Raw genomic sequence first — 27,438 nt, 5'->3', positions numbered from 1 at the left:
GAAGCGCTCCCTCCTTCCCTCCCTCCTCCCCTCCCAGCTCTCTCCTCCCTCTCCCCGCGCTCAGGCGGAGCAGCGGCCGCTTCCCCGCGCCCTTCATGCCCGGGCGGCCGCCAGGCGGCCAACGGCGGCGCGCTGCCCTCTGCTCCCGCCTCGCTGCCCAGGCCCGGCCCGCCGCCGCCGCTCCCGCCCTTCCCCCGGCCTCTCCGCCGCGCTAGGCCCCGCGCCGGGCCCGCCGGGCGACCCCGCTCAGTCCCCTCCTCCCCGGCAGCGGGGGCCGGTGTGCCGCCGCCGCTAGGCGGGCCGGAGGGATGAGCCAGCAGCCGGCGGTGAAGATGTCGGCGGCTCCCCTCACGGCGGAGGCGCTGGAGCCGGCGGCGGGGATGCTCGAGGGCCGCCAGAGGAAGCTGGAGTCCATGATCCGCGACCCGCGCTCCCCGGTCAACGTGGAGAGCCTGCTGGTGAGGGAGAGGGGCGGCCGGGCCGGGCCGCGCCGCGGGGGGAAGCGCTTGGCGGGGTAACAAAGGGAGCGCTGCCCTCGCCGCGGGCGGGCGGGAGGGGGAAGGAAGGAAGGAAGGAAAAGGGCTCCCCCGTCCTGGAGGAGCTTTCCTGGGGGAGGACGAAGGCTCCTTCCCCGGGGGCGGCGCCTCTCCACGCCCCCGGCCGGGCCGCCGGCGAAAGGGGCGAGGGGCGCCCGGGCACCTGAGGGGAGGTGGCGGGGAGGGAGCGGGGGCCTCGGCCCCTGGGGGCTGCTTTGGTGGCAGTGGGGGGGACTGCGTCGGGAGTGACCGCTCTCCGTTTAGGTACAGCTTATTTGAGGGGGCGTTCGGAAGCGAGAAACGCCTCTGGAAAGATCTGACCTGGGGAGGAAAGCGCCTTTTTTTTTTTTTTTCTTTTTTTTTTCTTTTTTTTTCTCTCCCGACATCGTTTACATAGTCTTTACTTTCCCGCTTTCGTAATCCCAGCGTGTCCCTTCCCAAAGTACCTGCCTTTGTGTGCCCTGCCGGGCACCCCGTACCCATCCTCGCCACCCCCCGGTAAAACCGCCCTCTGGTAAAGCTGGGGTTTGCTCTGCGATGTGGGAATAATTCGGGAAAAGGACACGCCTAAGGGAGAAATGTAACGGGGGAGGGTCCTGTGGGGTCACATTTATTTTCCATTGGGGCAGATGGATTCATCTCTCTCCTATTTCAAATAGCATTTTTCGGTGTGAGTGTCTGAAATATAATTTCCTTTAGTAAGAAATCCATGCCCTCGGGAAGGAGTGGGAAGAGAGTTACATTTCCCCATTTAAGACATCCAAACCCTGCAAAGGCAGTGAGAGGCAGTCTTTATTATTTTTATTATTATTTTAACTGAACTTCAGGGTCTTCAAACGTTAAATTTCCAGTCTGTCCCTAGATTTCCAATGTGTCCCAGCTATGAGGAACAGAAACGGGGGGAAAATATCCCAGTCCTTCCAAGAGCTGCTCAAGGCACTTACACTGAGTCTTTTTTTTTTCCTGCTTTCAAATGACTCAGTTCTGTTTGGCCAAAAGTACAGGAACTGACTGAACTGTATGTATGCCTGTGCTGTGTGGAGAATATAGGAATTTCCTATAACATCTGAAAAATGTTCTTCTCGAGGCTTTAGTACTGTATTACTGCTCTCATAGATGTTCAGAGGCATAATGACAGCCATAGTAGTCAATGAAGGGGGGTGGGAAACAGTGCTACATATCTAACTGGATTCAGATAAGTTTTTGCCTAGGCCAAAGCAAAGAGAGCTGCCTCTGGGCTTCGCTCCCAGCATTTTCACTTTGGTATTTTGCTAGGAAAGCTTTGACCTGTGGCCAAAAAAGAGCAGTTAAAAATAGTACAGTTGTTCTGAAAAATGCATCAGGTTAATACTTAACCCCAGTAGACTTTTTCACACTCTCTGCTTTTATACTCAACAGCGTGTTTCTTTTATTCTCTTGCCTCCTCTGCCTTGGACATAGATTAGATAAACTAAAAACTGTTTATGTTTCTAAAGAGAAATTGTAATTGCAAAATTGAGACTGGACTGCTTAGCACTTGATTTTTTTTTTTGTCATGTTTTGTACACTTACAATGTAGACCACTTCATGTAATACAGTGGACAAATTAGCAAACCATGGGAGAGTGTTAGCTGGATTGTAACTGCATATTTTTTAAGGTAAAAGACATCACTTCGCTCTCTGCACTAAGTATTGTTTCAAAAATTAACAGTAAGTAAAATATAATACTAATCAATCAAATTTCCTAGCTTGTGCATTCTACGTGTCTATGTGTGAAACAATGATCTACTTCATTGTTTTAAATATTCTTACTTAAGAAATTTGCAGTGTATTTCCTGTAAAAGCCTTTCTTTTGGGCTTTGGTATTGTTGCTTTATGCTATTTGACTTTAATTTTGTATTGGCGTTCTGCTAGGCAGTCTGAGTATGAAAACATCATATTCAGTTGCAAAATTTATTTGTTTGCTAAACAGTTCACTTTCAGTGTGAATTATCATAAGTGGAAATGTGTTTTCAGTTAAAAAGTAGAAATACAGCAACAGAAACCGAGAGTCAAGGAAAACGTCTTAAAGAGACTAGCTGGAATGCCACTATTTCATCCTCCAAAAATAACATAACCAAAACTAAAAATGTGGAATGGAATTCAAAGTGGAATTCATTTCCTTACACTGTAAAAAGTCATAAACAGCTGCTATTCTGCATTTTGTGTGCATGCTTTATTTTTGGGAAGCCGTAAAAAGCAAAAAAGTAACTGTTAATCTACAGCACATGGTGCAAATTTGAAAGATGTGAAAAGCTGAGGTAATAAGCTGTCTTTCTGTAGATACCGGTTCCGCTGCCTATCAAGAGATAATTTATTCAGTGGCTCTAAATGAAGAGACTTTCTTTGTGTACCTTCCTGGCCACAGGATGGCTGGCCACATCCATTCAGTTCTTTAGCAGGGGAATCTATGAAGCCGAATACATTGATTGATTATTTTTCTCCCATCCCCCTTCGGGGCTCAAGAGAGACAGTCAGATTTTCTAATGTGTTTTTTGCTTTATTGTACATCTTAACACTTGTCTGTTTATGCCTGTGTTGAGCATAATTGTTTGTGTTTGATTAAAATGTACCTTTGAAAAAGACACGCGGTCTCAGTTCAGAGGCATTAAGAGATGGAGAGCTTGCCATTTAGTTTGTCCTGGTAGTTAGTTATAAAGGCAAAATTTTTCAAAAATGTAAATTAAAATTTATGGCATGGTTATCACTATCCTTTTTCTCTAAATTAAAAAAAAAAATAGAGAGGACTTTCTGCTCGTCAGCATGGGTCAAAGGCATAGCCTGCACTTTGTGGGTTTCTTCTGGCTTTGGTCTGATAAAGAGGTGACAAAGGGAACGCTGGAACTGTATAAACTGTCTATGATGGGTTTCAGCAAAGATGTCTACAAAGGGAAGTGGTTTTTGCAACCTTCTTTAGACATCCACTGAGTGCTCTTCTCATTGTTTCACGTTGAAAGTCTGTGTTAGGTTGCCTATGGTAAGATAAATAACTTTTTTATTTGTCACAGCTTCCTATGATACAATCTCTTTCTCTTTTTGGTCGTGCAACGTCGCATTAGTGGTTATGAAAACCTGTTTCGTGTATTACCTTTAGAATGTGCAGATCAGTTCCTAAAACTACTGTATTCTTATTATTTGCTCTTCTGCCGGTTAGTGTCATCCACTAATTTAATGAAGTGACATTTTTATGCGTACTGCATGTACACATTGATGATAACGCTAAATGGTATTTGACCTTGGGTGATCCATAAGAAACCCTTCTATAAATACATTCCTACCGAATAGTTCCGAGTTGGCAGCTACATTTAAGAAGAGCTTAACGGTTCTCAAATACATTTGTGTAGTTATTCTTTTGCGTATATGCTCTATCTGCAGTGTTAACTGAGTTGTTTTACGTAGTATTAAATACATGTTATTTAAGGGTGTATTGGTAAGTGTTAGCTGAATGCTTAATGTGTTCTAAAACTAGAGCAGATAGCTCAATGTAGGCTGTGTAAAACTAATCCAGATCTCGACTTCCTTGCCATGTGTAATTGTATCACTTCAGCACATGTTGAACTCAACTTCAGAGTTTTATGGTGGTGACGAACAGCTCTGATAAATCTTATCATCCTCCTCCCTGCAGTTGCCTGCCTGGTCCTTTTGCTGGAGCTGCAGCCGAATGCAATTTGCTGGAGAAAGGAACCTGGTGCCTGCCCTTGCTCTCGTTCAGTGCAAGCCTTAGGATTTTAGTATTAAGCTTAAACCTTGACATAACACTGGAGATGTAAAGTATTGAGCATTTTCTGCCTGTCCTGCTATGGTTGTGTCAGCCTTTGAAAGGAGGAGTTCTTAAAACTATTAGGCAGTGTAGTGCTATGCTGAGCTACGCTGGGAAGGTATTCATGGCAGGCAAAGAAATGGAGAGATGATTAGCAGGAGAGTGCTTAATTGCCTCGGAATATACATGCTGTAAAACGTAAAAAAACCCAAACCCAAAACCGAACTAGTTTGCTATGTTCTTCATTAAAATAAAGCTGACAGGCAAACTGTGTATTTATACTACTTTGAACATGAATAGATGTTCATCTAAGTTGATCCTTGCCATTAAGACCCTGGAATTTTACTCTTAATGAAAAGTGGGTTGCAGATAGAGCCGTGACTCTGATCCTTTCAATAGGTGCATCTGTCCATAGCAATCTCATCAACTGGGTAGATACCACCTTTATACCGAGAGTGTTAAATTAGCGGATGACTAGGCTGAGCTCTGTTAATACAGGGTCTCCAGGTCATCATGGCTGACATACATGTATCCCTTGACAGGATTTTGGACTTACGAGATTTGAAAATGTTTCATATTGAATATTAAAGTTGTCTCATATTCCTAATTTTATTGCCATGTAGTTTTGAATCAGTAAGAACAGTCTGTTGTGTTAATTTGAACCAGCACGCACAGGGAAGAGCTGAAAACATAGCAGTTAGCAGGATCTGATCTGAAATTCATCTCCCAGTAGTAAGCAGAAAGGCCAAATGATTCTCTGTTCTTGAAGAAATATTTTCTGTCTTGTTTGTTACAGTTCTTGTGCTGTTACTTCTCCTTTAGCTTCTGACTATAAATTTTCCATTTTTGATCTGTAATTTCAGAACATCTACTGCAGAGTTGAAAAAGATGAGCTTTAAAGAAACAAAATTGTCTTTTGTTCATTGTTCCCGTGTGATGGATTTATATATAGCAGTGTAGTTAACTGGAAAAGGACAGTTCTATTTTCTGACAGTTTTACGTGTTCTTATATTCTGTTCTATTCCACTGTAGGATTAAAGCATTTCACTTTTAGTTTAAGAAAGGAAAAAGCCACTTTGTTCAGGTTTGATACTTTTACTGCGGCACGAGATATGTGCAGATTTTGCGTGTGCATTCACAAGAGGAATGTTTACTCCCGTTATTTCATCTGTATTGATCAGATTGCAGGGTGGGTCAGTAGTATCTTTCAGTTGTTCAGCCTCTGTAACAATTTAAGGGATGAAAAAAAAAGACAGCCACGCTATCAAATTAGCACAATTCTCTTCTGCTTTATCTGTGATGGAATAAAAATTCAGGAACTCTTCACTTCTCTAAGTATTAGTAGCCTCAGTGTCAGTTGGGAATGTGTGCAAATGCTGATTAAAACCTGTTTTTTTAAGTACATTTTTAGTTTTCAACTAATGGCAGAGCAGTGCCAAAGCATTTGGCTGCCTAGTTATGCAATCCATAACAAAAGCTGCCTAATTTAAAGAGAAAAGAAAATGCTACCACAGTAAGTAATCTCTGCAGCTATCACTTTATGATTTCTTGCCAGTGGCTGAGCTACAAAATATGACTGGAATTGTAGCACTTCCACAGAGGAACTGACCTTGTATTTTAAGGGTGAAAGTGATTGAAACTTGGTAGTAGTAGAGTTTTACATAATGAAAGAATATATATAAAAAAATAAATAAATGTTTTTATAACCCATAAGGATAGGGGTTTTTTAGGGGGGTATGTGTCCTATATTGTGTCCAAGGCTGGTCTGAGCTGTTATACTGAAAAGCACCAAATGTTTCTGCTAAGAAATTTATTTAAAATACTGTTTTCTTGGTACATCCCATTGGTTAAGAACAAGAATACTATGTTTATATTGGCAGCCTTTGCAAGTAATAAACTTATTTTAATGAGTTTTTCGCTATGTAAACAGAATGTTGAATGTAGTGCTCAGTTCCAAAGCCATACCTACTGTGCGCGAAGCTTTTGCTGCTACAGTAGTGAAATGTCAAAACACTCCCCATAGTGCCAGCAGCAGTGCATCTTCACAGCCAGCGACATGTAAGCTTCTTTAGTGCAGGTGAAGCGTCACTTGCATCCTTATTTGGGCACATTTTAGTAATTACCCACTAACAAAGTTTTAAGAACCTATGCTTAAAACAGTGATTTGTCCACCCCCTAATGTGCGGAGGTTCTATATTTGGAAGATTACGTGAATTTCGTCCAAATTTCACTAGATTGGATAGTCTCAATCAGTAACAGCTGCCTATGTGGTGTGGACTTAGCCTTTTCTTTTTTTCTGCGTTCATCTGCTATGGTTACAGCTACTGAGAGAGGGGGCTTTTTTTTTCTTCTGTGACATATTATGGAGTTTAGTTTTTTAGTTTCACATAAAGGGACGCAAATTTCTCCCTCTTTGTGAAACATTCCTCTTGTTCAATCTCTGCTTCAGTTGTTGTAAGATCTGGAAGGTGAGACATGAGAAGAAAAACAATCTTAGTGCCACATACAAATGTTTTTTCATTATGCCTGCCTTTTATTAATTTTATGTAGAATGACTTACTTAAGTCATGTGGTCACCAGTCACATATTTTGTGTTTTCTGTGTGCCCAGATGGAGGCTACTGGGTTTTGGTGTTAGTGTGCAGCATTGGTACTTTAATGCCGTAGTGATATCATTGTCCATTTTTGTTGGTACGATGGTGTTGTTCAGACAGAACAGGCGGAGGGATAAATAAAAAGGATGATGTGCAGGAGGATCTGAACCCTAATCTAGTGCTGGCACTGTGTGTCATCAGACAAATCTTTCTTCTTTTCCAACTGTATGAAATGGAGATGATGAAGGGTTTTTTTTTTTTTGCCCTTTTTTTTTTTTTTTTAACTATACTGGAGAAGAATTAACTATTTAGAAAAAAACCTTATGTCATATAAAAAAGGTGATCACGAGGAAACTTCACGTCAAAGGGTTTAATTCTGAACCTTGAAGATTCAGATAACTGAGTGGTTGGTTTATTGCCTCTTGACTCTTCTAAATCACGGGTACTGATTTTATTAGTCTGTATTTAAAGTACAGAATAACAGGATCCCACATAAAGCAGGATAAAGTTTGGGTGACTCATCCAAACAAGAATTTTTTTTATACTTCAGGAGGAAATGAAGAGGAGGTCACATTCAGACACGAAAGAAAGTTTGAACTACAATGAAATAAGAAAAGCTTCTCTTTACAAAATATTCTTTTTATTATTTTTTTTTAATCTCACAACAAATGATGTTCACTGTTACTATTACCAAATAAATAACAAACTAGAAGGAAAAAACACTTTCTTCTGAATGGTATTTAAAGTTTAACTAAAATCTTGATTACTATTTGAAGGCTGTAACGCATCATTGTTCTTTGTCCATGTCTGTCATTGCTGTTACGGGTAGTTGTCCAAAGTCTCTAGCTTAGTTGTTGATTAAGTATCAAACGTTGCTCTCTCAACAGTGTAGGTTTACCCTAGTATGCTGTGGGTATAGAGAAGTACCTTTGGGTGCTTCTTGGAAATTACTTCTTATTGAATGAGTTGTGAATTTGGAAAAAAGTCTGCTTGTGTTTGTTGCTGCTGTACGAGTTGATCCTCTGTATTTTTCTTTTGTTCAAGACAAAGAGTGTTGCATCAATAAATTCCCTGTAGTGTGTATGGACATATCTTCAGAGATTATGCACTAAAACCTATGATAGCACATGTTTTGGTCAAGGGGTATAAAATCATTTGGCTTGACTATGCTATGAAAATGTTCTGTTTCGTATGGAAACTAGTTTTAAACTGGTTTTCCCTGTGGTTTCTGAAACTGGTTTGTGCTGGTCTCCATTTTCAGTTTAGTGCTGATTATGTTGAGTGCAAGATTAGGGAGACGAGCCTTGTCGTTTGTTACATGGATAGGGCACAGGTTTTTATTTGTAAATGACTTTTAGCACCATCTGGCATACAGGAGAGTGTATGTTGTGGTAGACTTGTAATATGTGCAGCTAAAGTAATTTGGAACAAGCTGTAATAAGTAGATATAAGGTGTTAGGGGGTTGCTTAATATTATTTCTTCCCCTTCTTACGCAATTTTATAACCATGCTTGACTTCTGATTACGTTTTTGTAGAATTTTTAAACTTCTGTGATGAAACAACCGTGAAGTCGCTTGCCTTAGGAGTAGAATTATTCCTTCTAATAACACAAGAAAATGGAGAAGAGCAGTAAATAATACTGTTGGAAGCTGTTGGTGTAGTGAATAATGAAAACCTTTCTAATGCCAGCTATGCGCACGTACGGTCTGTTTCTGTTAGTGAATATTTTGTTCCTCCAACAGTAAAAGTCAGCCCACTTAGGCCTTAAGCCATAAATTGCAATTCTTGGCCTATTTAATTTAGTGACCTCTTTAATGTGTATAATCCTGGATTGTGAGGTACCCCTCCCCTCTGTTTTTAATTTTAGTCTTTCATATGAAAAGTGACTGAAAACAACTACTTGAATTACTCATGTGGCAAGGAGGCACTGACAGTTTACTATTGTATTGCAGCTACTGCAATTAATTTAAACATTATTCTATGTTAAATTTTTTCTCTATGGGTACAAAGTAGTTAGTTTTGTTAAACTTCAGAGTTGCATCCATGCTGGTATTACAAGCACCTAAACTAAGCTATAGATCTGATAGGGAAAGCTAAAAATAACTGCATTTTCAAGGTAAAAAAGTATTCCTGTTACTAATTTGTAAAATTTTCTAAAGCCCTGATTTTTTTAATTGCTGTCAAGTTCACTGTTCAATATTACTATGAAAAAATTACTTCAGTTATATGAAATGTAGGGGTTTTTTTTAATCTTTTTTTTTTTTTTTTTAATTAATTTTCCTTAATACCCATCTGTATGGGTTTCTCCACCATGCGTCTCCCGAGAGTTGAAGGGCTTGTGTGGTGCAGCGGTGGTGTTTATGCCTGTAAGGGTGGGGAGCAGCAGAACTCTCTCTGTCAAAATTCTGCTGGGAAAACCTAACTGTAGCAGAAACACTGTTTTGTACGTGTGTAGTATTTGTCTGTTTCGGGAATATTTCAAGGTTGAATTAGAAGATAAATATGTAAGAAATAATGAATGTACTAATACAAGCTGCATCTCCTGAAAAATAACTATCCTGACAAATCCTTATAATTGTAGACATCCAGCTAGTTCTCTGTTTTGAAAATAATTTCTAACTGTTAGGATTATGAAGAAAACCTCTAAATATGGACAGTATGATGAAGAATGGTTCGTACGTGTAAAAGCCTGAAACAGTAGCACCATGAAGTGTGAATCACTTCATCTATTTTAATGGTTGGCAGCCTCTGAAGAAAGGCAATTTAAGTGTCAAAATAAACTATTTCAGTGCTTTTCATTTTTTTTAGAAGAAATACCAGTATTCTTTCCCACGTGTGCCCTGCAGTGTTTCTCAAGAGCCAGAAATCCCAACTGTCCTCTCTCAACACATCAAAGCATTTTTGCCAAAATTTAGCATATTAAAAATGGAAAATGGTTGAAAACCAATTCTGTAAAGTATGACAGTGTCCATTATTAAAAAAACTCCTATTGCAGAACTTATTTGACTAAATCACAAAGCCAGAGACAATATTTGGCCTAACTATAAAGTTTATTTTAAGTTTTCTATACAGTATGGTGTGTTTTGGTTAGACTGTATTGCTGAAAGTGTGTTTGGTAATAATACAGTATTTATTTTTTGAAATCGCACTGTGTACATTTATGAGGGAAGATGTACAGTGTGTCTTTCAGGCTTAGGTGAAAATTGGTGATGTTTCAGTATTCTTGCAATCCAAGTACTCTTTTATTAAATCAAAACCAAGCAATGTACAATGAAGTTAATTCTGTTTACCAGCGTGTTACATCAAATGGATGCTGAATATTGGGGGTAGAGGAATGGCATCGCGTGTAAGCTGTTTCGACTTTTTGTAGTATGTGAAAAGCAGGACTGAAGAATAGTCTTACACACGTTTTATTCCAAGGTCAAACGTTTTAACTACATTGTGATTTCAAGCTTCATTTCGAAAGCATAACTGTCAGAAGAGGCTACCATGTGAAATGGTAGCCAAGGCTACTCCTTTCTTGCCACATGGGAATTGTTCTTGGTTTTATACACCGAGTAATTTTCTGAATTGTGGAATTGTTTTTACTCTCACCATGTCTTGATTTTTTTTTTTTTTTCTGATGTATGAAATCTTATCGCTATCGGGTTAGTTGTCATCGAAAATGGTGAAGAAGCGGGTGAGGGAGTAAACAAACATGTTTGATGCTGTAACACTGTAGAGTCAGTCAGTGATGCTGAAAGCACTTACAGATAGTCAGAGGATCGTAACATTTTCGTCCTTTGTGTTTGATTGCATGCAAGTAGTCACGAAAGTAAAATATCGCCGTCGTCTGTAAGTCTGTATCTCTAACCATAAACCAGGCAGTGTCAGGGTCCTGTTGTGCTTTAGCTGGCACGGTCTTGCCCTGTCGCTGGTGTGGAAGTTCTCAGCGTCCAAAAAGGTGCCCTAGTGACAGCGTGAGGAAGGGAGGGCTCTCGCGGGGGCTCAGGTGCTGCTGTTGTTTCACTTGCTGCTGCACATGTGGTCTTGGAAGCCATCATTGGCCCTGAGCACTGTCAAGGTTCACTTTAAACATAAATTGCTGATGATTCTGCTGGTTTTGACTTAATTACTAAATTAGACACAATGTGACAGAACAGGCTAAGAAATATTGTGGTGAAATTCAGTACTACCATTCTTTTGGTAGAGCAAGAGGTAGTAAAGTAGAAGCAAGAGGTCTTTTAATCTAAAATAATGCAACTCCAATTATCTGGTTTTATTCCTATGTTCACTTTCTGAAAATGCTGATCTGTGAGTAAATGGACATAGCTCTATTCCATAATCAATTTTTGTGTATGTTTGAACTCCCTTGGAGAGTGAGGCACATATAGCTAGTTGTATGCAGATTTTCCGTTGAAGGGTAGTAAGGAATGACAAGAAATCCAAGTCAATTAGGGACACAACTTTGTAATGGCCTGAAACATTAGGGTCATGTTTTTACCTAAATGATCTATGGTGAAGCTGACAAACTGCTTTTTTGTTGATGTAAGGATTTCGTTTTCCCAAATTTAAATGCTGCTTTAGTAGGCAGCTAGTAATAGTCCATGCTTGCTCTAAGGTAGTGCCGCGCTGGTGTGGCTGTCCTTCTGGTTACCTCATGGGTCTGTGCTCTCCACTCGCGTATATACGTACACGATGTGTGCTGCAGTGCTCTTACAAGAGACGTATGTAAATTTTCTTCTCTCCCACAACACTTCAACAAGTGCATACACCTCTTCTGAGCCTAGTGATCTTGATGCACAGGCATTTTTCCTTCAAATGTGAAAAATCTGATTCCTCGAGGAAGCAACTGATTCAGATGGCTCATCTGAATCATCTGTGGGGCTCATCTGTGGGGCTTGATCTGCTCAGGTCCACTGGAAAGGCGAGATAGTATCTCAGAATCATTTGTTGCCAAAGCTTAAGGAAATTTTAGGAAACATCAAGTTATTATCTATGGGAAAACTATTTTCCATTTATGGAACCATGATGAACTGGAAATCTATTTTCTGTTTTGCTTTATATTCCCAAGTAACTTGGTATATTCACTTAGCCCTGATTTTTTTGTTGTACTTTTGTTTCACAATCATGTTTTTTAGTCTTTGTATTCCAAAGTAAAATTTGCACAGAAAGGGGAAACTGATCACAATAAACACACGTGGAATAAACACAAGCTAAATAAACTGAAAAATACTCTTCCATTTTAAAATTTGTTTTAGCTACCATAATCTCATCTGATATTTTTATTATCATTATGTAAACAAATTCTGATAGAACTGTAACTTAACTGTCTCATTAAAGGCAGGCATGCATGTCTTCTGCTAAATGACATGGTGGTTAAGGCAACATTTCATTGCCCAAACGTATGAAGATAACACCACTACCTTGCAAAGCTATTGTCTGTTGGAGGAAAATTTTTATACCTGCTTTAAGTTTTACAGTACCTAGGAGTCTTTCCTTGTAATAACTTTATCTTGAAAAGACTGTGAAATAGTCCTACCTTTCTAAAGGTACAAGGTACTTAATTGTCAGGTTGAGACCAAAGTTCCTCAGGATGTGGGTTCCTTTGTGAGGATCTCTATCAGCCGCAGACAAATACCTTTAGAATGTCTTTTCAGATAAGCTCTGTCGTCATCCATTTAAGACCCATGAGTTGTCAGGGGATTAGGGAAACTTTAAAATGCTGTAGGATGCAGTATCTCTTTCTGAATGATTTCTAGAAGCAGAAAGAGATGAGATTTTGCAGACCTGAGCTTACTAAATATGCGAGTATGGTCCTTGGGTCAGACAGCTCTGCTCTGCAATGTGGAGGTGAGTACAGCAGTAATTAAGACTAGCCTGGCTATTTTCAGGTAGTCTGTCATGCTCTGAAAGAAGGAAGCTGCAACAAAGAAGGTGACCTTTTTATTTTTAAAGAGGTGGGCACAGCTGAGGACAGACATGAATTCTCAGTGGTATGTATGTGCAAAAACTATTATTAATGGAGCCAACTTGGCTTTTCTGCCTTACTAGTAGCACATTTAGCAGAGGAATAAACATATCTTGATAATTGAAATAATGGTTTTTGCGTTGTTCTCTAGTAGTCTAGATTCTGATTTTTTTTTTTTAAGTGTTTATATTTTTGTATTTATTTTAGGGCTTCAGTCATTAAGGACAGTTACCATCATGTTTTTATATATTTAATAAATATATTTCTCTTACAAGAGTTTGTAAATGAACTGATAAAGTTGTACACTGTTTGAGGGAGATACCAAGCAGCTTTTAATATTAGAAAAATAAATGTTCAGAAATTTGAAGAAGGTAGAAGTTTCTCATTACAGGAGGCTGAGCGTGAGTGATCGCAGAAACTTTTTAAGGTGCGTCTTTCTCCCTTAGTTATATGGGTCCATTTAAAAACAAATGGCTAACAGAGTTCCACAAATAGCTTCACTATCAGTTAAAGAAGTAGCTCCACCTGCTTCCATGGGGCACCACCTCCATGGTGACACAAATGTTTGTGCTGGTGTGTTTTAAATTGACTTGAGTAATTAATCTGGATTAAAACTAATCTGAATCATTTTCCCAGTTAATCCTGGTACATTTGCAGAACACAATGGTAACTACCACTATTACATTTTTTAAAAAAAACAAACTCGCAACCCTAAACCTGTCCAAAACAAACAAAAAAAATCCATGTTGTCCCTCCTTTCCTCAAAGAACAAGGTTTCAAATGAATGGTTTGTTTATTAATTAAAATACACAGCCTGCTTTTTTGAAATGTAGGCCATCATCTGTGTGTCCTACCACAATGTCGGTAATAAAACTTGGAAGGGAGTGTGGGGACAAGAACAAAGCTCCGTGTACTGCTCTGCAAATACTGTAGCTACTTTGAGAATTGCAGAGAAGTTCACGGATTCGGCTCGAATCTGCTTTTTAACTGTTATGTAACGGTTGGAGCCCTAGAAAAAGGTGTTTTGAGACACTTCCTTCCAAATCTACTTTTCTGAAAGTTAACCGAGTTAGTATAAACTTGGAAGAAAAGCAAATTGGAATAGAAGAGTGAAATAAATTCTGCTATCACATTCAGACCTATCTAGGAAAGTAATGGAGCAATAGCATGCCATCTTACTAGCCTATGTACAGAGATGACTATAGGAACTGGAAAGATTTATTTTTTTAAGAAACTTGTGAAAGGCTAATTGCTATTAGTACTTGTCTACATTTGAATTCAGGTAACCTAAACCTATTTTTTTTTTTTTTTATTGTAGTCTGTTGCTTTAATCTGTTGTTTCCTCTCCTGTTTTAGGCAACAACAGCATTGTCTGTAAACAGGCTTCTTTTAAAAATGAATACTGGCTCATATTTTCTTCTGAAAATAACGGGAAATAGTGGAATCCATCGACATGCAAAGTGCCAAAATGACTAATTTGAGGTCTTAGCTGCCAGTGCTTATTTGGAAATTGTTCTTAGTGCCATGTTACTATTGCTCCATCTCTAATACGTATCTTATGTTATACTGGCACAAAGCAAACTGATACCAGTGCAGCCTGCTTTGATACCTGACTGGATTAAATTATACAAATGCTAATTTGAATTTACACTCATGCAGTTTTCTGATTTCATATTCTTACATCAGAGCAACAACGTCAGTTACATCAGTAGCGTTATATTGAGTCGGAATTGTTTTAAGTTTAAAGAATAAAAGGGGTTACTTCTAGGTTGTTAATGGAGAGATGGGTATGTTTATCACAGATAAAACAATTCTGAAGGTTCCACAGAAAATAAATGTTTAATTTTACAGTTGGTAAAAAAACCCAACAACCTATTTTTAATGACAGATACCATTTACAAATTATTAAGAAAATAGTTGATTATTGATGTAGACTTGTTTTTTTTTTCCAGTACTACTAACAGAAGTATTTCAGAATCACAGAATAGTCTGAGTTCGAAGGGACCTTTGAAATCATCTGGTCCAACCCCTCTGCAATGAGCAGGGACGTCTTTCACTTGATCAGGTTGCTCAGAGCCCCATCCAGCCTGGTCTTGACCACCTCCAGGGATGGGGCATCCACAGCTTCTCAGGGCAACCTGTGCTACTGTTCCACCACCCTCATTGTAAAAAATTTCTTCCTTGTATCTACTCTAAGTCTTCCCTCTTCTAGTTTACAACCATTATGCCTTGTCCTTTCACAACAGCCCTGCTAAAAAGTTTGTCCCCATCTTTCTTATAGGCCCTCTTTAGGTACTAGAAGGCTGCAATAAGGTCTCACTGGAACCTTCTCTTCTCCAGGCTGAACAACCCCAGCTCTCAGCCTGTCCTCATAGGATAGGTGCTCCAGCCCTCTGATCATCTTTGTGGCCCTCCTCTGGACTCGCTCCAACAGGTCCATGCCCTTGTTATGTTGGGGGCTCCAGAGCTGGACGCAGTACTCCAGGTGGTGTCTCACCAGAGTGGAATAGAGGGGCAGAATCACCTCCCTTGCCCTGCTGGCCACGCTTCTTGTGATGCAGCCCAGGATGTGGTTGGCTTTCTGGGCTGTGAGCGCTCATTGCTGGCTCATTTTGAGCTTCTCATCCACCGACACCCCCAGGTCCTTGGCAGGGCTGCTCACAGTCTCAATGCCCTGACCCACATGAAGGACCCTGCATGTGGCCATGTTGAACCTCATGAGGTTCATGTGAAGGAATACGCCAGTAGTCTACTGGAGTTACAACTGGAATTGTTGTCAAACAACTCTTGATTGTTTGTCTTAAAATCTTACAAAACTGTCAGATATGCTTTATGGAGGGAACAGACACTTGCAGTCAATTTTACATTTAATTTGTTTCCTATTTGTGCCCTGATGTTAAGCAATTCAGGACCCTGTTTTGGTAAAAAACCAGATTGAGGGTTGTACAGAAAGTATTTTTTCACCACTAGTATTCATGAACTGTGACAGGATCACTTCCTGTAGATACCCGATCTTCTGGTCAGACATGCTAAAGGAAATTTTCTGTCAGAGAAGTATGTATCCCAGGGGATGGTATTAGTCAGTTATTTTCATAAAAATTCCTTTTTTGACAATACTGATCTGAAAAATCAAATGCAGCAAATCCAAAATCTGTTTTATTATACTGTGCAGATGTTCCCAAAATGTGAATTTATCATGTATTCATAAAAAAGGTGAGATGAGTTTCTCTGTCACAGTGGGGAGTTTCCTTTGGTTTTCGTGTTCTCTCAAATCTCTTATCTCTCTTTTATTATAAATTCTTTTCCCCAAGATAAACAGATTGGGTAGCTAGACTAGGATATCTTTTTTTTTTTAATTATTTAACAAATTATGAAAGTGAAATGGATGCTAGAGGGAGAGATTCTTGAAAGTTTTTTTGAAAAACACTTTGGGACTGGGGGAGTATTTTTCAGAAATATTATTAGAGTTCAGTTTTACAAGCACTTACATGCTTGTTTAACTTAAAACATTTTAGTAAATGCAACTAAGTGGGTAGGACTACCTGTGGGCCCAGAATTAGACATGAGATTGATTTAGTCCAGAGGACTATGGATTTGGTGATTGTTGCCAATGACTGTGTTATTTTTTTATTTTGGTCATCTCTTTGATATGTAAGATATCTGTTGTACCCACTTCATTTTAATCTTTCTTCTCATCTTAGAGCAACATGGAGCCATTTCAATTGAGACTAACAAACGAAGTCTATTTCCTAATAAAAGTATGTTTTGTTTAAGTGGATTCCTGATATCTTAGACCTAATATTTGAATGTGTGTTTTGTTAACATGTAGTTCTGTGAGCTCAGTCATTACTGCTCTAAAGCCAAACTGTTTACCTCATGTGATACGTTCAGTAATTTAGTAATACATTCAGCTTAATTCTGTGGAATTCCACCCCTTTTTTCTCAGGTATTTCATGGTATGTTTGGAGTGAGTTTTGTGTGCCTTATAGAGAAATAATTGAAGGAAGAGGAAAGGGCAGATGTCCTGGGTTGGTGATGATTTGATTTTGTTTTTTTCAGACTCCAGATGTTTTGTTCTGTTGTTAGCATATCCGGGTGAAACTTGAATTGGAGTGTAACTGGAATATTTGCCACTGTGCCATTGTGATGAAAATAATGGAATTAAGATTACTGGTTTATCATATCTTTAAACATGAACAGGTTGATAGAATCTTTTTATTGATTTTCTTAAAGGATGGTATTTTAATTACATTGAATGTTTTGCTTGGTACTATCAACTTTTCTTTGAGTTCATTGTTAGGAGCTACAGCGTGCCTTGTTATGCATACATGTATGCATACTTGGAAGTTAATATTTCTTTATATTACTGAAAATGAATTTTGGCCAGAGATTTTTTCATGTGCGTGACTTGAGTGGTTACAAAAATGTGTTAACTGTTCATATCCCCTATGATTATTTAAGTAATTGTTCATTTTTCTGAGTTATTCATCCACTTTGACAAATATGAACATGTAACACTGGAAATAATAATAAAAAGTATTTTCAATGATTTTAGTGAGGAAATACATCCATTGCCTGTATTTCCTTTCCTCTGAGCTTTTCAGTAAGTTTAATCAAGTGATATTGGCTGATAGATGTTCTGTCCAGTTCATTGCATTTTGCCAAACGTTTAGTGAAAATTACTTCAATTTTATATATAGTTTGCTCATCTTAGCGCGAGCTGCATTAGCTTTGTTAGGCTAGTCTTTGAAAAGCAATTTCAACCCAAGCTGTCAAATAATAACCAGCTATTCTCTCTTTTTCTCCCCTTTCTCTCCACATGCACACAGAATAAGTATATTTTAAAACTTTGAGATAAACTATAGTATCTTCTAACCGCATATGTTATATGTAATTTTGGTAACTGCTAACCTCTGTTGCATGTAGGAGAAACTCTGCAACAAACTTCAAATGTGGTTGGAAGAACACACTTCAGTCTTATGAAATGTGTTTTAAAAATGAGCTTGACATAAGCAGAGAAAACTCCAGTTTATCTCACACTCACGGGGCTGGCTGCCCTCAGAGCTCCTGTAAGCTCTCTTTATCTTAGAGTTTGGGGCATTTTATTGACTTTACTGTAAGCTGTTACGCTTCCTCAGCTATGATTTTTTGAAACAAATCCTGTAGCAATCAGCCGCATCTGACTGGGAAATGCAACTGGTGCTGGTGATGTTGGTGAGCTTTTCTGTGATCTTCAATTTGTGTGGAATTTCATTGCCTGGTTTTGGACCTGTACCTCAAAAGCTCAGGCTTCTAGATAGAGATGATAAAACTTGTCTGTTGTAGAAAGCCTCTTTGCTCAAGAGGAATGTAATTATAGACCAGGATCTTCAGGTGGGAGATTTCATTGATGTCTTGATACTGGAAGGTGCAGTTCATGAACGCAGTGTTTCTCGAGGAGCGGTAAGATCAGTCTTCAAATTCTAAATCAACCATGGGAGCCAAAGGCAAATGGATTGAAGCGGCTGGTGTGGCTGAGGAGGAGCACTGAAGTGTTCTGAACAGCAGGACTAAGCTCCAGAAGTCTTCATGTCCATAAAATTGTCCGGCAGTACTCCAGCCAAGATTTAAGATAAGTGAATAACTAAGGCTTATCCGCAGAATGGGATAGGAAGCTGAGGAGGAAAAGTGTTGTTCGGATTTTGGCAGGGTGGTTTTTTTGTTTTGTGGTGTTTGGGGTTTTTTTTGAAGGGTAGGGAGGGAAAAGGTTTTCAAGTTGACAGCCCAGATACATGAAACCCAGGATAAACATTCTTTCCAACTACTTAGTATAAATCCAAACAACACTTTTATGAGAGGGGTCATGACCATTGTCTTACATAGAATGAGAAAGAAAAACTATTTGAAGAGGTGAAGTGATCTTACCATTTTGCTATAAAGCATGGGTCCATCTAAAATAGAATTATTTAAATGACAATAGTTTGTAATTAATCTTTTCCCAAAATATAAATTTATTGATACAGCTGTGTATGTTAGTTTACAGCTGAACATGACCTTTGTGCAGCATGTAAATATGACTTACAAATTATCTTTCTAACACTCTCTAAATTTCCTGCTCTATTTCCTAAGCAAAAGGAGGTATTATAATAATGTTTGAACAATTTTGTATTTAATTATATAAATATTCACTATTTCGACATTTTGCTTTTTTCTTTGTTTGTTTGTCAGGAAATAAAATATGAACTTACTGGATGACTCTCTAAAATATGTAAGGGAGTGTTTTGTTCTTGAGACATCTATCTGTCCACTTGGATGTGAACCATAACTCAGTGAAATGCAAAACATTTTCTATGGTTAAACTAATAGCTATTGATAGTGTGCTGAGCATATTTTTCTTAGAGTTACGAAAATATTTTCTGTTCTTAAAATAGACTGATTAGTATGACCAGAAACAATCAGTTCTGAAGACTCAATACATCTTCTCAATTGAAGTTGTATTGGTAGAATAAAAGAAACAAGTTCTTTCCAGGTTTTTGTTGGTTTTGTTGTTTTTTTCTCCCCTCTTGGTTTTTCAAGTTTGAATGAAATTACATTTTCTCAGAAGACGCACAGGGAGAAAATACTCCTAACTGATCTGTCTTGGTTGCTATATTCTTTCTGTTGCCTTTCCGCTGATCGTTTTACTTCTCTGACCCTGCAGTGAGCAGGTTTACGAACCTAAATGGCCAAAACTGCAGAAGACCTGTCCCGTTTAGCTCCCTAAACTGGCTTGCTCAGGGTGAGAAAGGCATCTCTGCAGAGTCAAAGGAGGGGTGGGGATTCTTGTTTAGGGGACGGAGAGACTGGTTGAGACTGTCCTGGAACTTCATCCTCAGAGCTTGACTAGATCATTGCTGTATGCAAACATATGCTGCTTGACTGGTTAATCTGCAGCCCTGAAAATTACTGTGGGTTGCTATAATTGATTACTCATTGTTAGATGCCTGCAACATACACAACTCTAGAAGCAAATGATAATGTTAACCTGCTTTCGAAGCTTGTTTTGAGAGGAGTCAGGTGGAGTAAGTGCTTGAGAAATCTGTCTTAACTGCTGTGGATATCACATTTCACAGAACTGTAGCATAGGCTTGAGCTTCTCATTTCTCTCCAGTTTTCATTCAAATGCTTCTTAATAACATAAACAATATAATGACTTTCCTACAGTTTGTGGCAAATGGAAAGAAACAAGCTTCAAAAGGTTCTTTTACACTTGTCCTTGATACAGCATGTGTATTAGAATGCCATATAATGATGATTACTTTATATGAAAATTTGATCAGAGTTGGTCAGTCTTAATTAAAAGTACAGGCTGTTCACTAGATTCCATCTTGGAACCCCTCCAAAAGAACTGGTTTTGATCATTTTCTTCAGTGAATTAAAACAAAGCAATTACCAACACATTCACAATTTCAGCATTTTCACATTTGTTATTTGTGGAGGTCGTTCAGGCTTTGTTAAAATATGTAGCAAATAACTGCTTCATTATGTGTTCCAAGAGTCAGATTCACTTACTACAACTTCTGGGGTTTTTCTCATTTTACTGCTAACACAATCCTATGTAAGTGATTTTAATAGACTATAATATGTTTAGAAATAAGTTGCAACTTTATTAACTTTATTTTTTAAAACTTGCATTTTAAAATAACTTTTATACATTCTATATAGTTCATGGGTGGAATATTTGTTATGATTTGTTTGTATAAGCCAGATATTTTGAGATGTTGAGACCTGGAGGTAGGTGATGTAAGAGGGATAGAGTACATAGATTTTATTTATAAATTTCTTATATGCATCATTGCTAATGGGAGACTGTCACGTTAGGGAAAGAATGTATAAAAGGGGAGAGCATGCATTGATGTTCTCATTTAGATAACCTTTTTAATGAAATGGTTTAATTGGCTGAAGGCTGTATCTTACTAAAGAGGTGAAATGACATTACACACCTAAAACTTAGACTGGAAAGACTTCTGTGCTAAACTATGAACTGCATTCCAAGAAATTACGGAAAATAAATACTACGAATGTAAAGCTGCAACTTCATGTGGCCACCCAGGCGCTGTGTCGATGCTGGTGTTCTGAAACCCCGGCAGTTTGTGCAGTGATGTGCGTCTCCTTCGGAGATGGTGCCAGGCAGACCCTCTTTTGCACCCCTGTGATGGTTTTGAAGTGCTCTTAAATAACGTTTCTATCAAACATTTGCTAATTTACTGACAGCATTTTTCAGTTACATTGGGTACTTCTGTTAAATCTCACTGTGTAGCCTTGCTCGCTCAGAAATTCTCCTTGAAGCAGATGGAAGTTAAATGCTTGTGAAAAAGGTGCAACTTGACTAAAATTGTGTAGTAAATGTAATGCTTTCACAGAAAATGCTGAGATACTATCATTCTGTGCAACAGACCTCCAGAACCTCTTTCTAAATAGTTATTAATAGTAGTTATTTAGCATTTCTCTGCTTTTGTGAAGTTGGTAGAGTGCCATTGTTTAGCTGTGAAGTAGGTTGGACTATTGTTTTTTGCCATTGAGCAGACTGAAAAACAAAAAGCCTTCAGAAAGCAAGCTAAAGAAGGCACTAAGTTCAAGGAAAAATTCTGTATGTGCATGTAGGGAAAAAAAAGAACAGCTGTACTGTTGGAATGTAAAGAGAAGAATTCTGAAAATTATTGTTTAAAAGCTTGGCTTTCCTAAAAAAGTCCCCAATCTTCAGAAGTTTGTGGTTTTTTTTCAATCTAGAAGTTTGAAAAGGTCTTCTACTGCGTGATTTGATGCGAAGAGCAGCACGCATTGTTAAAAGAGCAGTCCTCTTCACTTTTAATGATGGAAAGACGGCCGTAGGAAAAAATGACATGGCAGTGTGGACCGTGTAGATAAGATGAGTTTAAAAAGCTGTAAACGTGCTGGCCGGCAAAGACATTGCAGCTCTGAAGAATACATACGACTGTGGTCAAACATTTCATGTTAAGATCAGTTAATGACAAATTATGGAAATAATGCAAGATCAGTTTCGAGACAATGAAATTTTTCCTGTGAATCAAGCTGAGATGGAGCTTTAGCAAGGAAAGAAACCCCAAGAAAGAAAAGGCAGGAGACAAGAGGAGCACAGGAACACCGCTTTGTTAAGTAACGACTGCTGGCATTGTATTACTGACACAGTTAAAGCACTTTTTAAAAAGCCTTAAATATTCAAGTGAGGCAGCTCTGCTGACTTCCGTAGAAATGAAGTGAATTTTGACTGAAGAGCAGCACAAAGTAGGAAGAAACTTTTAGCGTTTCCTCCTTATTTCTGTAGCATAAAGAGCTGGTGCAACTTGGTTTGCAAGTGGAGGTTGAGAAAGCACATCTCATTTTCATGCCTGCTGCGCAGAACAGCTTACCTCTCTGCATTTATGGGGACAGTACTTCATGTTCCTCGGAGCTGCCCAAAAAAATCACAGCATAAATTTCCATTGATCTTTATGCTTCTATCTTACTTTAACATGTGCGTTCAGTCCGTTTCTATCCAGGGAAGGACCTAGGTCTTTTAGTGGGGCATGAGGTGCCAGTGGGAAGGTTGTGCAGCTGGGAGGTGGCTGTGTCATAGGGCTCTTGGTGGCATTGCTGAAGGTCTCTGAATGCTTCCTCGCTTTTGATTCGGTGAGAAAATTTAAAAGGAGGGAGTTGGTTTCCTAAGGTCATGGCTAGTTGGAAGAATACGCTTAAGTACAGTGTGCCATAATTACATAATCAGTCAGAAAGTGAGTTTGCATAGAGCATTGTGACTTACATTGTCACAGCTACATTGAGCGTAGCTTCCCTTCTTTCTATTGCAAATGTCAGAGCTTAACAAATGTATGATAAAACACTTTAAGTTTGACATATGTATAGTTTGGATACATTACAGGTCACTGTAATATTGTTAAAAATTCCTGCTTTTCACACAGACATTCACAAGTAGCTCATGCAGATGGCTATGTGTTATGTAGCACCTTCTTAAATTTGAGGCAGATCAGGAACTTAAATGATTTTCCCATCTAATCGTGTATTTACTAGAAGATGGTATTTGAGCAGCTGTTCATAGGGATGGGCAGGTGTCCTGTTCAGCTTTTGTTCAACTACTTCCTGTAGTGAGTGGAAGATGTTTTTTAAATGAAGCAAAGCATTATTATAATTTTCTAAACATTTTAGAAGATGAAAATGTCATACTGTTGACTTTGCATGTACAATCTTAATTGCAGCACTGAGCGGGTAGAATTAATACACAGCAAAGCGTGGTTGCAGGTTTCAGTGTATATTATAAAGTAAGATTGGATTGCAAGCTTATAGGTAGCTTCAGAACTTGGGAGACTTGTGAAAATGTCTTCTTAGTATGATTCCTACTTATTGTACGTTTTCCCATAGTATATTTTTTCCTAGCATTTTTTTTTAATACAAAAAATCTAGTATCGTACTAGTAAGATGCTTCAGGTTTAAAATATTTCTCCATGGCAGAGGGAGTGAGTTAATATCTTCATTCTTGGTAATTACCAAGCCTTCTTGGTAATGGGATAGCACAACCCTAAACATAGAATTGATACGCAGAACAGCAAACAACCCTGATTTCTGGTAAACTGCATTTTGATAAAGAAGGATAACATTTGTTCAACGAGAGTAGAATTCCATGTCAGAAATAAGGGTAAGACTTCTGCTCTGCAGGCAGTGTTGGCGTTTGTGTGTAGCTGAAAGACAGTCTCCTCCTTTTGGAAATTCTTCTCTGTGGGTTTGGGGGTGGGGTTTTTTTCCTTCCCCTTTGCAGTTTTCAGACAGGCAGATGTTGCCATGAGGTGGAAGGGAAGAGCTGGGAATGGCGGGGAAGCAGCTTTGAGGGCTTCTTGGCACAAGGCGGAAATTCTGTTTTTTACTCCTGAGTGCATAAAGGAGCCACGCCTGGTGGCGGAAGGGGACCAGAGTGGCTGTCCCCTGGCCACGGCCACGGTCCCTGCCAGCTCTCAGCGCCGCACAGCCCCGGCTGGCTGCAGGGGGACAGGCTGCTGCCGCCCTGAGATCCACGCTTCCCCACGGCCTCGGCCAGCGGGCACGGGGATGGTGGGTGGATCTGCTGAGAGTGCTTGATAAGGGTAAAGCGATAGATCCTTTTGAAGCTTGTATTTGGATATGGTGTATTTTGCATATTTCTTTCAAGTTGTTTCAAGTTTTTTAAAAGCCAAAGAGCAGTCTGTAAAATTTCAGTCAGCAGATGAGTTACATAGTAAGAGGGTCAGCTTTCGTGCACGTGACAGCTCTGCGATGGTGGTCCATGAGGATTTTTCCCAAGTTTAAAATAAGTTACAGGTTTTATTACTTTGAAAGATACTTCTTAAAAAGATGCTGTGCTTTCTTGGTTTATTTAAAGCACTCTTGCTATATAGCGCTTTTAACACATGTATTTATACAACTATAGACAAGGGACATTTCAAATAAGTGCAAGGTTTCTAAGTGTCAAGTAAAGAGTTTTTTGTTCCTGAACTGTAGAAACTCCTGCAAAAGTGGGAATAAGCAGGGGATGTAACAGAAGAAGATGGCACTGAAGTACTTTGGTTGCTTTCATTGCGTAGATAGATGTTTTCTAGCTAATGGATATTGCTGGTAAACATTTGCTTCTTCTAATTTACGGCACCTCACAAACTTAGCTTTGATCTTGAGGTCATTTGCTCCTCGTTCGCTGTGTACACTGTCCTGCTGGTTCGGCTAACAAAGGGGTGGAAATGCAGCAGTTTTGTTAAACCGATCTGATTTCCCAATGAATGAAGTTATTGCCCGAGTACCTGAGGGTTGAGTTTGCAGCATGGATGAGGTACGAGCTGTGACATTGCTAGAGTGAAAATTGGTAAGAGGGAGGAGAAGGGAAGTGCATCAGTTATCTTGTGTGATTGTGCACCTACTCCAGGCAGAAGTCTCTGTCCACAACTCTGCCTGTGTTTCAAGTTACCACGAGAAGTGCAAGTAACAGCTGTTGAGATCGCCCACCTTTCCATTTGCAGTGCAGCAGTAAGGCTGTGCTGGACGCTGGGCGTAATCTCTGCTGCTGGTGTTGCTCTGAAACACAGTCACGGGCATGAAATACAGCTGTGCGGTCTGCACGGGGCCTGACTCACCGCTTTGGGTGGTTTCACTGGAGAAGGCTTCATTGGCTTGTTGTAAAGTACCTTTCCTTACAAACTCAGAGCACTTGTGATTCTGAAATCCTCTTGGCAGCAGACAGGACTTTTAAAGTTTTGGGTTTGTGTTTTTTTGGTTTGGTTTGGTTTGGTTTTTTTGTTTGGTTGGGTTTTTTGTGTTTGTTTTTTTGTTTTTGTTTTGTTTTTTTAATTTTATTTGACCTGTACCCTTCCCAGCCTGTGCTCTCTACCTGAAAGGCATCCCATTTGTCTGTACCCTCTTGTCTGGGCTGCTGCCATCCCCGCTCTTGCTTTGTAAACCTACTGGATTGCTTATCGTAGAGTCATAGAATCATTTAGGTCGGAAAAGACCCTTAAGATCATCGAGTCCAGCTGTTAACCTAACATGACAAAACAGCAAACTTCCACTTCCAGGTTATTTATCCCCGTGTTATTCTCATGGATGTAACGTGAGGCATCCTGGAAACCATTTGCAAATACCAAATCATGTACTGTGTTATGTACATGTACTGGTGAACGACCTGAAAGAAATCTGTCTTACTGGCTCAACAAGCAACTTGAAGGCACATGTATTTTTCCATGATTGAAACTGGGATGGACTAAGATAAGAGGTCATAAAATCTGATTGTTAATTTATGATGCTTTATTGCTGTGCTGGTTTTTATATATGTATGTAAGAGGAACTGCAAAAAAAAAAAGTATGCGGTCCTTTTACTAAAGAAATTTATGAACAAAAATTATAAATAAATCTAGGACTAGGTCTAGAATTCTAACACTAGTTTGTGTCAATAGTATTTTAAAATTTTATGGGAAAGCTCACTTTTGAAATAAGCAGTTTCGGTTTCTCTCACTGTATGGTTCAATGATAGGTAGGGAGTCGAATTTCCATTTAATTCATTTGGTGACTTTTTTTAAAATTTTAAAATCTAATTATAATTTGTGATACAGTTCAATCACAGTAGTACAGTTTAAAGGCATAAAAAATGTCTTTGGAACAATCTTTGGCATTTCCCTGTTCCTTTTCTATGTTTTCATCTTTTTAACTGTTGACCCCCTTTCTTGTCTACATTATGTCTGCTGAAACTCTGGCCTGTTTTTTCTGATCATTTTACTATAAACTTGGATTTTCAGTAGCATGATTTACTGTAGAAACCTGTCTGTGGATTTTCATTTTTCCAAATTAGGAAATAAACGGGGTCTAGTTTTCAAGCCAAACTTTCATCGGTATTTGTGATAATTAATATTTCAGATCTTAAATATCTCCTAATTTGATGAGTGCAGTATTTTTTAGCCTCTTTAACACTTCTTTACCTGTTCTTTGGAGAAGGAGTTTTACTTTGCTGCTATCGGGTAAATAGTTATACATACTTTTCAAACAGGCATTCTGTGGTCAGTTTATTATTCAGGTGTTTTTAATTCGCTGTAGGATCAGACCAAATGACAGGGATTAGTTCACATTAGTGAAGTTTCACAAACTTAGTGTGAAAACAATAACTGTAATTCAGAGTTTCTGAAACGCACACTTAAATATCGGTGTTTTGAGCACATAATAAAGTTAGATATATGCTTTCGAAGAACCGTAGTTATATTTTCAGATAAATGAGTCAGCATAAAGGATTACTGCTTCTAGGAGTTCTATTTTGGTATCTAACTAAAGTATTTCCACTGAGAGTGAAGGCATTCTGACTGAAGAGATGACTTAAATATAGAATTTCATAGTGTGTAGTATGGGGTGATACCAAAATTTAGACATAAGTATTAGAAAGTCAGCTGCATTGTGGTTTATTGCACCTTTGTTTTAAGTGATTAAATCAGCACACTACATTTTTATAGTGCTAAGTTTGTGTATTAGTAATGAGATGTTTTCTTGGGAGTTGAAAGTAAAAAGGGAATTATTTTTATCTATCACCAACATACCTTCACCTTCTTGATTTGCGTGGAGGAAGTTAGGGACCAGGAATTCTCTTAAAGAGTAAAAGAAGGTAAAGATACATACTGACTTCAAAATGTAGTGGTTTTTGATGGGATTTTTTTCTTGAGAGCTTGAAAACTTGTATATTCATCTGAAAATCACATTACAGGTCTCATGGCTAAAAGGATGAATGTGCAGATGTACAGCAAGAACTTCATTTTACTTCATCTGTAATGAACAAAAGTGAATATACCGTAGTCCAGGAACATCTTCTTTACTGTAAAGGAAATACGTTTAGTACTACTGATTTCAGAACAATTTCACAATACTGCTTGTGTTAGTAAGGATAAGTCTTATTTTGGATTGGTAAAATTGTGTGACAAACACTAAATTGAAAATTGAGATAGTTGTTGTGTCTTAAAAAAATGACACTGGAGCCTTTTAAAGATGAATCCTATATTTAAAACATTGCTACACCTTGCAACTATTTTCACTCTCAGCCATAAAAAAACCTAAGGA

General features: G+C 38.8%; 1 protein-coding gene across 1 annotated transcript in view; it reads left to right on the top strand.

Annotated features, from left to right (window-relative positions):
* Positions 1-300: 300 nt before the first annotated feature.
* The window catches only part of ROCK2 (Rho associated coiled-coil containing protein kinase 2), a 100,164-nt gene continuing 73,026 nt past the window's right edge, over positions 301-27,438 (top strand). The window contains exon 1 of the mRNA XM_074154104.1: positions 301-458. Within this exon, the coding sequence (XP_074010205.1) occupies positions 309-458 (150 nt within the window). The 5' untranslated portion in view covers positions 301-308. The remainder of the gene's footprint in view (positions 459-27,438) is intronic.

This window comes from Numenius arquata, chromosome 9, assembly GCF_964106895.1.
Source record: "Numenius arquata chromosome 9, bNumArq3.hap1.1, whole genome shotgun sequence".
NCBI classification, from domain to species: Eukaryota; Metazoa; Chordata; class Aves; order Charadriiformes; family Scolopacidae; genus Numenius; species Numenius arquata.
The sequence above is the reverse complement of the archived record's forward strand: the minus strand, read 5'-3'. Positions and strand labels throughout refer to the sequence as shown.